The sequence below is a fragment of the Terrapene carolina genome, unplaced genomic scaffold (assembly GCF_002925995.2).
Source record: "Terrapene carolina triunguis isolate 2854851 unplaced genomic scaffold, T_m_triunguis-2.0 Scaffold147, whole genome shotgun sequence".
Classification (NCBI taxonomy): Eukaryota; Metazoa; Chordata; order Testudines; family Emydidae; genus Terrapene; species Terrapene triunguis.
In genome coordinates this window covers 444,093-458,534 of record NW_020664498.1, presented here as the reverse complement: position 1 = coordinate 458,534, position 14,442 = coordinate 444,093, and the positions used below count along the sequence as shown (strand labels likewise).

Genomic DNA, 14,442 nt, shown 5'->3' with positions numbered 1-14,442 from the left:
TCAGTGGTGTAAGAGGGGTATTTTCAATCCTCTGCATGTAAGTTTAGCCACGCAGCTCCACTCACGTCAGTATGAGGGAATGGTGTAATTCTGTTCCTGTACACTTCTGAAAAAAGGTATTTTAATAGCACAGTTATGTAACTGTTGGGCATGCAAATGACCAATTTATTGTCTAGCTAGAATTTTATGGAGTTATCCATTACTGTGGCAGCTGGTGCATGGTATTTGTTGCTCAAAATGAGTGCAACCCCACTGATTTAAAAATCAGTTATAATAATTTGCAATCTGACTTCCGTGGAGCTGAGGCCACTTAAGTCAGTGGTAAACTTGGCCTGGTGACTTCAGTGTAATCTTGATTTGTACACAGACTTGTAGGATGAGGCACTAAATGCATATTTAGAATGTTACAGGATACTTGAACACTGTCCATAAAACATTTAAACAAAATTGCTGCTTGATTATGGTGAACTTCTCTGAAAGCACAGCATCCCAATAGCTTAGCAGCAGACAGTGAACATATCACCCTGATCTCTAATCACTGGAATGGCTCCCCATTGAATACAGAGTCTACTTCAAGGTCTCTATCCTGAATTTCAAAGCTCTCCATGGGATTGGCTCTAGCCACCTGAGAGATTGTCTCTCATTCTGTGTCCATGATCTCACACAGCAGTTAGGTTCCATTGGAACAATGAATCTGTCTACCAAAATGGGGAGGGGAAGCTTGTGAGTTCTGAAGACTGAGCTTTCAGAGGAGCTGGACCTAGCTTGCTCTTGGAAGAGATTAACCAAAATCAATAAAAAAACCAACAACCTTTCTTCTTTCAAAGTCCCATTCACGCATAAATGAGTGGGGAAAAATACCTATGAACTGATCAGAATATTTTTCTTGCAATTTGGGAAAGAAGTAAAAAACAGACATTTTGTTTTTTGCTTTTAAATACAGGGGCAATGCTCAAGTGATGTGGTCGGAGAAGTACTTAGAAAGCTGATACACAAAGTTCTCTGAAATGCACAGAGCACATTTGGGGAAACGAATAAAAAATATTCTCGAAATCTTCCAGTTCCAGTTTAGGTGTTTGCTTAACATTATTGTACATGCCTAAAAGTGAAATTGGCTAGAAAGTGACTATAAACAAAAATGAAACTGACTCAGCTGTTTTCCCTTTCTATCCCCAGAGAAAGGAGAAATGCCCCAAATGAACACACATTTAATCTTTCAGAGGTGTAATATTAGATGAAATGTTATACATTTAAAAATAAAATTATCGTCTAAAATACTCAACACATAAGAATTTTTATATAAAAAAAAAAATTACTTTAACATGACAGTGTGCCTTACTGTGTTCCTATTATCAAACACTGAAAATTTCAAATAATGATATTATACAATGTTTGTGATTTTTTTTTTTTTTTTTTTAATAAAAAAAATTTAAAATTATAAAAAAAAATATTATATATTTTTTTTTTTTTTTTTTTTTTTTTTTAAATAAAGCTGCAATAATAGTTTAATGTAGCAAGTGCAACAATTTGCTTCAGTACTTTCTTTATGGAAGATGATAGTTGAGAAAATATATTTCTAATATTTCTTCTGATATTCCCTAGAATGGAAGACTTGACAAACCCAGAAGATGTTCGAGTCAATCCAAAGTGTGACAGAAAGGTGTCACTTTATGGCTACTTAAGAGGGGCATACCTAAAAAACAAAAGCCAAATTCACATGCCAGGTAATATATCCAATCTCTTAAAATTCTTATAATTATTTTGCTGATTTATAGCTTGTAATACTATTACTGTTAAAGGGATAGTTTACATCTGTAAAAGACCACCATGCTGTAGTTAATATTTTAATATTAATATTTTGTAAAACTTTTAATTGAGAAATCTTCTTGCAGTGTTAAATCTAAACACAATAACAATGTACTAGCATCGAAAACCAGAAAATGAAATTGATCAGTGTAGATCTCTAGGATGATTGAAATGCAAAAAAGGTAGTGTCAATAGTGAAAAGTAAGTTAGGCTTATTTAAAATGAAAAGTTTTACATAGTGTAATAAATGAATATACTAATTAATAACTTAATGATTTAAGTTATTTTCTTTTTAACAATGCTGAGATGATGTTAGTAATGAAGGCAAGTGTATATTTAAAGGAGTGTGTTGCCAGTGATTTATAGTCCACTAGCTGATTAACTTGTAGAATGTTTTCCAGACTTAGTGGTAGGTCTTAAAAGTATTGCATGTGGTTTATCTATGCAGTGTACCATTGATGTTAAATCACTGCATGCCACAATAGAGCCCCTTTACCTCTTTATGGTGAATTGTACAGTTTTTTTTTTTTTTTTTTTTAAATCAGAGCTTTGTCAAAATCCTTTTCTTCCTTGTCCCTCACCCCAGGTGTCGGGGATTTTACTGTGAGCGATGTGAGTTTCCTGCCAGACCCCTGTGCACTTCCTGAACAGCAGAAGAAGCGTTCCTTAAATGAGAAGGATAAACTTATTTATGCCCCACTGTCAGGAGTTGGAGGTGTAGTGTATGACAAAGATGCTGTTTATATTGACCTTGGTGGAAGTCATGCTCATCAAGATGAAGAGGTGAGGAGAAAGTCTGTTTGTTTGAGTTCTCTGTTCTCCAGTAGAATATAGTTTCTGCCTAAAGAGCTAAAGAGGCAAAGCAATGGTGCTTGGAAACAGTTTGTTTTGTTTTGGTTTAGATTTTTTTTTAAAGAAACATCATCAACCCAAATGATATGCAAACATATCCTTATCCTTAAATATCTTATTTAACAACCTTCCTTACTACAGTGATTGAGAAACAAAATAGTTTTTGTTTGTTTTTTCCCAATTTCCCTCTCTTAAAAGCTGTGGAAAACAGCTAAGGAAGTAATTAATAATAAATACTTACATAGTTAATGCTCGGAAAGTATCTGAAGAGAAATGAGCTAAGTGTCATGCCATCCCTGAGAGCAGGGCCCATGTATTTAGTCTCGTTTTGCAGGTGAGGAAATTGAGGGAGAGTGGTTGTATGTCATCCAAGGAAGTTGCTCTCCGAGGCAGAGCTTGAACTTCTTCTTCGAGTGCTTGCTCATATCCATTCCAGTTAGGTGTGTGCGCGCCGCGTGCACGATCGTCGGAAGATTTTTACCCTAGCAACACCCGGTGGGTCGGCTGTGGAGCCCCCTAGAGTGGCGCCGTTATGGCGCTGGATATATACCCCAGCCGACCCAGCGCCCCCTCAGTTCCTTCTTACCGCCCCTGACGGTCGTTGGAACTGTGGAGCGCGGCTTAGCTGATCTCCACACTCCCTAGCTTCTCTTTGCTCTTGTTGTATTTAGTTATATAGATAGTTGTTCAAGTTAGTTAGTAGTTAGTTATAGTGTATATAGATATAGTTATAAGTTGTTATCGGGGGTTTAGGGGGTGTTTTTCCCCTTTTCCCCCCGGCGCGCAGCCGGGCCCATGCCCAAGGCTCCTGGCTTTAAGCCGTGCGCGTCCTGCGGGAAGCACATGCCAACTAGCGACCCGCATAGCTCCTGCTTGAAGTGCCTGGGAGAGACTCATCCAGCAGATAAGTGCCCTATCTGCAAGGCCTTCAAGCCGAGGACAAGGAAGGAGCGGGACTTTAGGCTCCGACAGCTCCTCATGGAGGCGGCGCTGAGTCCAGATCCTCCCTCGGCGCGCCCTGTCCCGGCACCGAGCGCTTCGGTGCGCAGCGCCCCGGCGGGCCCGACCGGTGCGGCAGAAAAGACTGTCCGGCACCGACCGACGTCGGCACCGCGCCCGCCCAAAGAGCCTCGGCACCGATCCATTTCGCCGGGCCATAAGAAGACCGCTAAGACACGGGACGCTGCTGCCGCGAAGATACAGGCTCCCCCGGTGCCGGGGGTAGAGCCGCGTCCGCAGCTGGACCGCCAAAGACAGGCGGCCACACCGTCGACTCCGGCACCGAGGCCGTTGAGTCCGGTGCGGACTGTTTCACCACCAAGGCTGGTGGTGGAACCTTGTCTCCCTTCCACCCCGGAGACCTTTGCCACGGCGAGAGACCTGATCGCCCTCACAGAGCCGGCGCCGTCGCAGCTCCCGGCACCGGTGGCTCCACGCGTGCTGCAGTCCAGAGGCAAGCCTGCCCTGGTGCGCCCACCGTCGCCAGCACGAGTCTCTCGGCACCGCTCCAGATCCCGAAGCAGGTCCCGACGCCGCTCGGAGTCCCGGCGCCGAGGGTCACCTCGGCACCGGTCGTACTCGCGGCCCAGATCTTCCTCGCGGCGCCGTTCAACATCCCGGCACCGCCGTGACGACCGGCACCGATCGGGGTCGAGGCGCAGCTCCCGGCACCGGTATGAGCGCCGCTCGGGCTCGAGAGGCCGCTCCCGGTACCGCGCCTCCTCCAGATCGTCGTCACGTTCCAGATCGGGATCCCGGCACCGGAGGGACTATCGGCACCGGTCCAGGTCCCGGCACCGTTCGCCGGAACAACGCAGGGACAGGTCCCCGTACGGTCGGCACCGATCGGCACCGTACCATCCGGTACCGACGGCATCGGGTTCGGCACCGCCGTGGCCGTCGAGATCGGCGTCCCGGTCATCTGAGACGGTGGAGCCCGGCCACCTGCAGGAGACCGAGGACCCGATGCAAGGGCCTGCGCATTGGTCCTTTTGGACTCCTTGGGCCTACCACCAAGCTCAGGGAGCTCCCCTGTCGGCTTCCCGCTCTGGCCGTTCGGACACCAGGGCCCCGGAGTCTACCATCTCCCGCCCTCCTCCAAGGGACGTGGAGGCTCCAGTGCCCGCACCTGCCGAGGCCCCTGACCAGGGGGCAGGAGATGCCCAACACCAGGAGCACCGGGAGCAGGACCAACCATTGGACCCCTTGCCACCGGGGGCATCTTCCTCGTCCTCTCCTGATGAGGCCGTAGCGGGCACGTCGTCCATCGGGCCGCCCCCGATAGACCTTCGCGCCCACCAGGACCTACTGCGGCGCATGGCTCGCAATCTGGACCTTCAGGTGGAGGAGGTTGCGGAGGTCCATGACCCGATAGTGCAGATCATCTCAGCGGATGCTCCATCCAGGGTGGCATTACCGCTGGTCCGCACCATCCAGGCCAACGCCACTACTATCTGGCAGACTCCGGCCTCTATTCCGCCCACGGCCAGAGGGGTTGAGAGAAAATACTTTGTCCCATCAAAGGATCATGAGTATCTGTACATTCACCCCCAACCGTGCTCACTGGTGGTTTCCTCAGTGAATGCACGGGAGCGCCATGGCCAGCAGGCCGCTGCGCCCAAATCGAAGGACGCTAAGCGCTTCGATTTGTTCGGACGCAAGGTGTATTCGGCTGGCGGACTGCAATTGCGGGCAGCGAACCAGCAGGCGCTACTGAGCCGCTACGGCTTCAATATGTGGTCCTCGATGGGGAAATTTAAAGAACTGGTTCCCCAGGACTCGAGGGACGAGTTTGGGGCCCTGGTAGAGGAGGGCAAGCGGGTGGCATGCACCTCCCTACAGGCGTCCCTCGATATAGCGGGCTCGGCCGCTAGGACCCTGGCGTCGGGGATAGCAATGCGCCGAATCTCCTGGCTCCAGGTGTCGGGCTTGCCTCCGGAACTGCAGCAGACCCTGCAGGATCTACCGTTTGAGGGCCAGGGCCTCTTTTCGGAGAAAACAGACTCGAGGCTCCAGAACCTGAAGGACTCTCGCACAATGATGCGCTCCCTGGGGATGCATGTCCCAGGGCCTCAGCGCAGGCCCTTCAGGCCGCAGCCTCAGCGGTTCTACCCTCCCCCGCCTCGTCCAAGACAGGACTTTGCTAGGAGGCGGGGTCGAGGTGGTAGGAGAAGGTCGACCGGCCCTCAACCCGGTCAGAACCAAGGCCAGTCTAGGCCACCTTCAGGGCCTAGACAAGCCTTTTGAAGGTGCGGTCGAGGACGGCACCACGACCGGTACCCAGGATCCGACTCCCCCTTTCCGGGACCGCCTCTCCCGCTTCCACCGTGCTTGGTCCCGTATAACCTCGGACCGTTGGGTCCTTCGCACGGTGGAAAGGGGATACGCCCTCCAGTTTTCCTCGCCCCCCCCCTCCCACTCCCCCTCCCCGTCCCTCTTCAGGGACCCTTCTCACGAGCAACTCCTTACACAGGAGGTTTTTGGGCTCCTCGCTATGGGGGCCATAGAGGAGGTTCCATCGGAGCTAAGGGGCAGGGGGTTTTACTCCCGCTACTTCCTGATACCCAAGTCAAAAGGGGGTCTAAGGCCCATCTTAGACTTGCGCGGGCTCAACAAATTCATAGTAAAGTTGAAGTTCCGCATGGTATCATTGGGGACCATCATCCCTTCACTGGATCCTGGAGACTGGTTTGCCGCCCTCGACATGAAGGACGCTTATTTCCACATAGCGATTTATCCGCCTCACAGGCGCTTCCTGCGATTTGTAGTAAACAGGGGGCACTACCAATTCGCAGTCCTTCCCTTCGGCTTGTCCTCGGCTCCCAGGGTGTTCACAAAGTGTCTGGCAGTCGTCGCGGCCTTCCTTCGTCGACAAGGGATACAGCTGTTCCCGTACTTGGACGACTGGCTGGTACGCGGCCGCACCAGAGACCAAGTGCAGGCCCATGTCCACATAGTGACACGCACTTTCCACGAGCTGGGCATTCTACTCAACAGAGAGAAGTCCACTCTAATACCAACTCAAAGAATAGAGTTCATTGGAGCAATCCTGGACTCCAGACATGCCCGAGCCATACTGCCAGGCAGCCGCTTTCATACCATTTCAAGCGCCATTCAAGGACTCAGGGCCTTTCCAACTACCACCGTAAGGTCATGCCTTGCCCTCTTGGGCCACATGGCCTCGTGCACCTACGTAACCAGGCACGCCAGGCTGCGACTTCGCCCATTGCAGACTTGGGTGTCATCGGTTTACCGTCCTCATCGAGACGACCTGAGCATGGTGGTCACGGTTCCGACCGCAGTCTTGGCCTCCCTCACATGGTGGACGGATCGCACGGCGGTCTGTGCAGGAGTACCCTTTCACGCCCCACAGCCCTCCCTCCACCTAGTTACGGACGCTTCATCTCTAGGATGGGGCGCTCACCTGGGGGAGCATCATACCCAAGGCCTGTGGTCGGCGTCCCAACTAGCCCTGCACATCAACGTCCGAGAGCTGATGGCAGTGCGCCTGGCTTGTCAGGCTTTCCTCAACTTCCTACAGGGCCGTTGCGTGCTGATTCTCACCGACAACACCACGGCCATGTTTTACATCAACAAGCAAGGCGGAGCCCGCTCATCTCCCCTATGCCAAGAGGCCATTCGCCTGTGGGACTTTTGCATCGCCCACTCGATACATCTCACGGCGTCATTCCTGCCTGGAGTCCAGAATACGCTGGCAGACCGTCTCAGCAGGTCCTTCCAAACGCACGAGTGGTCGATTCGCCCGGACATCATCTATTCCGTTTTCCAGAGGTGGGGGTTTCCCCAGATCGACCTGTTCGCATCTCGGGCCAACAGGAAGTGCCAGGCATTCTGCTCCCTACACGGACGAGCCCCGGGCTCTCGGTCGGACGCCTTCCTCATGGCGTGGAAAGACCATCTGTTCTACGCCTTTCCCCCATTCCCGCTGGTCCACAGGGTGCTGCTCAAGATCCGCAGGGACCATGCACGGGTAATTCTGGTCGCTCCCGCTTGGCCGAGACAGCACTGGTACACCACACTTCTAGAGCTGTCAGTACAGAGGCCGATCACGCTCCCCTTGAGTCGGGATCTCATCTCTCAGGACCACGGCCGGCTGTGTCACCCCGACCTGCAGTCGCTCCACCTCACGGCGTGGATGCTTCATGGTTGAGTCGCTCAGAGCGCCAATGCTCGCAAGCCGTCCAACAGGTCCTGCTGGGAAGTAGAAAGCCCTCTACGCGGACCACTTATTTAGCCAAGTGGAAGAGGTTCTCCTGCTGGTGTGAGCAACGAGCTACGTCTCCCTCGCAGGCTCCTATCCCCTTGATACTGGACTACCTCCTGTCCCTCAGACAGCAAGGCTTGGCGACATCCTCAATTAGGGTTCACCTCGCCGCTATTTCCGCTTTCCACCCAGGGGAACTCACGTCCTCGGTCTTCTCGAACCCGATGGTCGTTAGATTCCTCAAGGGCTTAGACCGGCTATACCCACAGCAGCGACAGCCGGTTCCAACGTGGGACCTCAACCTCGTCCTCTCCAGGCTCACAGGGCCTCCGTTTGAACCTTTGGCTACCTGCTCGCTCCTGTACTTATCTTGGAAGACAGCCTTCCTGGTAGCCATCACCTCGGCACGACGCGTCTCGGAACTCAGGGCGCTGACATCCGAGCCCCCTTACACGGTGTTCCACAAGGACAAGGTGCAGCTTCGCCCCCATCCTGCCTTTCTGCCAAAGGTGGTGTCACCTTTCCACGTGAACCAGGACATTTTCCTCCCGGTCTTCCATCCGAAACCGCACGCTACTCGTCAAGACCAGCGTTTACACTCTTTGGACGTACGCAGGGCCCTGGCTTTCTATATTGACCGTACAAAGCCATTTAGGAAGACGACGCAACTCTTCGTTGCGGTGGCCGACCGGATGAAAGGCTCACCGGTCTCTTCTCAGTGCCTATCCACTTGGATCACGTCCTGCATTCGTGCTTGCTACGACCTGGCCGGTGTACCGACGCCACGCCTCACCGCTCATTCCACGAGGGCCCAGGCCTCCTCGACTGCCTTCCTGGCTCAAGTACCGATCCAGGACATTTGTAGAGCTGCAGTGTGGTCATCGGTCCACACATTTACTACTCACTATGCGCTGGTGCAACAATCCAGAGACGACGCTGCTTTCGGGTCAGCGGTTCTGCACACAGCAATGTCTCACTCCGACCCCGCCACCTAGGTGGGGCTTGGGAGTCACCTAACTGGAATGGATATGAGCAAGCACTCGAAGAAGAAAAGACGGTTACTCACCGTTGTAACTGTTGTTCTTCGAGATGTGTTGCTCATATCCATTCCAAACCCGCCCCCCTTCCCCACTGTCGGAGTAGCCGGCAAGAAGGAACTGAGGGGGCGCTGGGTCGGCTGGGGTATATATCCAGCGCCATAACGGCGCCACTCTAGGGGGCTCCACAGCCGACCCACCGGGTGTTGCTAGGGTAAAAATCTTCCGACGATCGTGCACGCGGCGCGCACACACCTAACTGGAATGGATATGAGCAACACATCTCGAAGAACAACAGTTACAACGGTGAGTAACCGTCTTTTTTTCTGTCTTGTACTCAGACTATTTCAAATATTATGGTGCATGAGTTAAAATAATATTAAGTGTACAATATGTTTGTTACACACTGGTAAGGAGCCCATCTCTGTAATTTGCATGGTTTAATATTGAGTCTGTTCCTGTTGCCCATTTTTAGGCAGTTTTAACAATTTGTTGATTGTTCAATAGATATTTGCATAATTGATCTGTTAAACAGAAAAAAATCTTTTGGTTTGTCAGGAAGAAGTGAGACCAAATCATGAACTAGTCCAGAGCCTCATCTCCACACATTCCACCATCGATGTTAAGATGGCTTCAAGCAAAGTGTCTCTTTTCATGGACTCCAAACCATTAGGTTCAGAAGATGTGGAAAACCAAGAGTAAGTTTTGAATTTTACCAAGCAGTGGGAGACAGAACAACTTGACTAGAAGAGGCATAACACAGGCAACAGCTTTGGCCACTTGTGTATCTTAATTAATAGCTGTTTCAGTGGGCTGATATTAAAGGTGTGTGGCTTGCTTGCATGGCAGATGCACAGAAAGAGTTTGGGAGAGGTTTATTATAGAAGAGAAATGGGAGTACGGAGCTCTGAAACTTAAAGCAGACCTGTTTAAACTTCATGACTCTGTTCCCACACCTTCATTAGAACCAGATTAAGATGAGATCATCACACTTATTTTCAGTAGTGATTTTATCAGGGTTTGAACTTGTCTTCTGAGTTAAAAAGCACGGTTTCAGAGTTTCCTACTCTTTTCTGTAGCAGTCCTCCCCTAAACATGGAAAACATAATTCAACCTCAACTAAAAAATAGGTGGGCGTGGGAGTAAGGATGCTTCAGGATGTGGACGTGGATGTTTATAGGAGAAATAATTGTAGGACAGGAGTATATTTGCTTTCACCTTCAGACATGCATCTAGTTTTTCTTTTTTTCTTGGACATTTCTATTTTTGGGCACAGTAAATTATGATTATCCATTAGGTATTAACTTTTCAGAATGGAATAATCAGTACAGGGTTCTCCTTTTGTCAGGTCTTAAGAGGAAAAGAAGTCCAAGCTTTATTTGCACTTTCTCTGGTTAGTGTTGTTTCTTCTGGAAGATAAGTAATCATAGTTGTAAATATCACTGGTCTTTGTGTGAGCAACTCTGGGATTGCGGACTTCAAAGTGATGTTCAGAATCTGCTGCAGGAGTATATTTCTAATTATAGAAGAAGTTAGTAATGCCACCCTATAGATAGATTGCTTACCACTTCCCATTACAAGACTGTTTTCTGTTGCTTATAACTCTATTTAACTGTTCAGGCTGAAATTTTCCATGCTGGATGTCCACCTTCGGCTAATTATTTTTATTATTTTTTTAAACTTTTGCTTAAACAGCTAAGCTGTTTCTGAGAAGAAGATTAAGGGAAAAACATGTCTTGCTCCTGTTTTAAAAAAAAAAAAAAATCTTAACATTTCATAAAGATATCCTTTAGGTACCTCTATGTTTTCTTTTAATGAAGTTTTTTGGATGTAATTTCTACATAGCTGCTGATGACTGATACATATCTGTGATGTTTTTGATCAGTTTTTTGTTTTGTTTTTAGAGACAAGGTGGGAGCGGTAATATCTGTTATTTGACCAACTTCTGTTGGTGAGAGAGACAAACTTGCAAGCTTACACAGAGCTGTTTTTCAGGTTTGGGAAACGTACTCAGGGCAGGTCTACAGTTAAAATGCTGCATTGATGCAGCTGCGTCACTATAGTGCTTTAATGAAGACACTCTGAGCCGACGAGAGCTTCTCCTGTTGGATTAGGGCATGTTTACACGTACAGCAGTGCAGCTGCATTGTGTCTGGTGAAGATGCACTATGCCGATGGGAGAAGCTCTCCCACCGACATAGCGCTGTCCATACTGGCACTTAGGTCAGTGTAACTACACCGCTCAGGGGTGGAGTGTAGACCCAGGGCTCAGAGTGTCACAACTAAATACAAGGTAGAACAGATTGCTTAGGATAAGTAGTTAACACACATTTCAAGGGACCATTCAAGAAGAAGTGGCCTGTTAACACCCTTCTGGTGGGAGGAAAGAAAGGTGGGGAAGCAGCAATATAGGGGGTTGCTGGTGGGTTGTAGATTATTGTAAAAAGCCATACATCCAATGTCTCTCTTCAGTCCGTGATGTTTAGTGTCTCGCAAAGTTATGAAGTTAAGCTTCCAGACTCGCCTTTTGAAAGTGTTGTGCAAGTTTCCTTTAGGGAATAGAACTGATAGGTCAGATAAAGAGTGTTCACTTCGTGAAAAGTGATCACCCATAGGTGATGTGGTGTTTTTGTCTTTCATCATTTTCCTGTGTGAGTTCATTTGAAAGCATAGTAATTGTCTGGTTTCACCTTGACACAGTTGCTATTGCGCCATTTAATTCACTGGATGAGGTACATCATATGTTGTGATAGGCATGTTTAGGCCAGGGATCTTGAAAAGTGTGTTGTGCTGGGTGTCGATCATTGTAACAATGGAAATATGTTTGCAGGTTTTGCATCTATTGTTCTGGCAGGGTCTGGTGCCGCTTTGAGTTATATCCTGGTCTAAAGGGAGCTTGCTTCTGATGATGAGCTTGGGTTTTTAGTCTTGCTAGACTCTAAAACTCATGGACTGAATTGACACACTGGATTTTAAGGCTTCTTACAACAATCTATAACCTGCTACCCTGTATTCTCCCTCTCCTCCCCCCGCATCATAGAATATCAGGGTTGGAAGGGGCCTCCGGAGGTCATCTAGTCCAACCCCCTGCTCAAAGCAGGACCAAGCCCCAGACAGATTTTTGTTCCAGATCCCTAAATGGCCCCCTCAAGGCTTGAACTCACAACTCTGGGTTTAGCAGGCCAATGCTCAAACCACTGAGCTATCCCTGAAATTGGTGTGATTATATTGTGGTATTTTGACAAATAAAATATGCAGAATTTTAAAATGTGCACAGAATTTTTAATTTTTTGATGCAGATTTCCCCCAAGAGTAAAGTGTGTCGGGTAGACCTAGCCTAAGCTTTAAAGCGTCTCTCACCAACAGAAGTTAGTCCAATCAAAGCTATTACCTCACCCATCTTGTCTGTCTAATATCCTGGGACGGACATGGCTACAACAGCATTGCATACAACAATAGTTTTTTTTTTTTCCCATTTATTTCTCCATATAAAACAGTATTTATCCCCAAGTTAGAAAGGATTGAGACTCCATCACCATTGAACACAGTCCATTTTTCCTTCCCTTTTTTTTTTTTAAATAATTCACTGGTATAGCAACATGTGATACATTTTTGGTTTTTGTGAGGGTCCTGGGAGCATGGCAATCATAATCTTCAGTAAAAACAAACAAACAACTTTAGTGCAGGCACTCAGTCTAAACTAGTGGACAGCAGTGAAGAATCACTAATTTAGTTGTGACATTACCACAATGAGGCTTCTTGAACTAAGAGATTTCTTTAAGTCAGACAGTGTTGCCACTTGTTTTAATGGCACAGGTAGCCATGCTTCTGCTGTCGAGGTCACACCACCAAAATGTTCTACAGTATTTGTTTGTGACATCAAATGTTTAATTAAAGCCAATTGCATTTTTTTTTATCTTGTTCTCCATTGGGAAAGCAGATTTGTGATGCCAAAAGAAGAAAAACAAATTGATTTGAAGACTGGGAGAGTACGTCGGAAGGCAGTGTTTGAAGAAGAAAATGATGATGGAGCAAGTGATGAAGAGGAGGGTCAAAATGAAGAAATGTCTGAGGACGAGATGGATGGAAGTGAAGATGGTGATGGTGATGATGATGTTGAGGGAGAAAGTGACAAAGAGGTACCAGGGCAAGAGCTAGGTCTCAGGAGTGCCAAGCGTCTGAAAAGAGAGGAGACTACAGAAGAAACGGCAGTGGAACTGCCAGCATTTGCTGATAGTGATGATGATCTTGAGATGAGTTCAGGGGAAGAAGGGGAAACTGACCTTGATGAAAGCAAGGAAGAAGCAGAAGACCATGGAGATGAAGAAGAGAGTGACGAAAAGGAAAGTTCAGACAGCGATTCTGAATCTTCGAGCAGACAAATAAGTAAATTCACACCCCGTGAATTAGGCAGGAAAGATAAAGAACGAAGAGAGAATCATAACCTAGATCACCGCTTGGGTAAAAAAGTGGTTCCCACTACAGATTCTGGAAACTGCACAGCTGAAGAGGCATCTGAATCTGAGGCTGAAGGATCCTCCTTGGAAGAGGAGGAAGAAGAAGGATTAAATGATGACTCAGAAGCTGAAGAGTCAGATAGGAAAGGGATTCAGAATGCTCCAGAGAAGAATGTAGATGGTGTTGAATGGGCTGAATCGAAGGCTGTAGAAGATGAAGATGGTGGTGATGATGTTGAAAATCTACTGAAAGAGGAAGAGGAGTATGGAGAAGAAAATGACTTTTCTGCAGACACAGCAGGTAAATTTTCAATTTCTCATTTTCCTTTACTGTGCATTTGGCATCATGTTCATTGCTGGAGGCAGAGTCTTTTTTTTTTTTTTTTTTTTTCCCTTGGGAAGCAGTGTTGTCCAGTAGCTAGAGCAGGAAACTGCATCTCAGGAGACCTGGGTTATATTCCTTTGTAAACCATTGATTGTTTGCTTAAGCCTCAGTTTCCCGGACAGTAAAATTGATAATACCTAGCTTTTATAGAGTTCTCTGATCAAAAGCCCTAAAGACATGCAAAATTGTTATCTTTACTGTGATAAGTTTTCAAAAAAGTGAAACTTCTGTATTGTATTTGGAAAAAGTAAACCACCTTTCAGTGATTTTATTAACAGATGTAATCAGTGTCAGTGGTGAATTTATGGTGATGAAAATAGTCTAGTTTAGTCTGCAGGCTCTGGTCTTAATCTTTCTTTTACCCTTTTATTCCTTCAAAAGTTAGGAACCATCTACACTGCAAAACCAACCAAATCACTGGAGCGTGTTACAATACAGGATGAAAAATTAGAGCCGTCCATGTATATCTGTGTCACATAACGAGGTTAAAGTCCTGATCCTATCTACCAATTTTAAGTGTATTGTAATTGACTCCCTATTTAAGTTTTCTCCCTAGTGCAGATGGTCCCTTAGGGTACGTCTATACTTACCTCCGGGTCCGGCGGTAAGCAATCAATCTTCTGGGATCGATCCCGGAAGTGCTCGCCGTCGACGCCGGTACTCCTGCTCCGCGAGAGGAGT

The 14,442-nt window shown here is 47.6% G+C and overlaps 1 protein-coding gene across 2 annotated transcripts in view; it reads left to right on the top strand.

The window, feature by feature from the left end:
• The window catches only part of LOC112105524 (ribosome biogenesis protein BMS1 homolog), a 47,329-nt gene that overhangs the window by 10,508 nt on the left and 22,379 nt on the right, over positions 1–14,442 (top strand). For both annotated transcript variants that reach the window (XM_024198360.3, XM_024198361.2), the window contains exons 7-10: positions 1,603–1,724; positions 2,393–2,589; positions 9,478–9,617; positions 12,860–13,677. In XM_024198360.3, the coding sequence (XP_024054128.1) occupies positions 1,603–1,724; positions 2,393–2,589; positions 9,478–9,617; positions 12,860–13,677 (1,277 nt within the window). The remainder of the gene's footprint in view (positions 1–1,602; positions 1,725–2,392; positions 2,590–9,477; positions 9,618–12,859; positions 13,678–14,442) is intronic.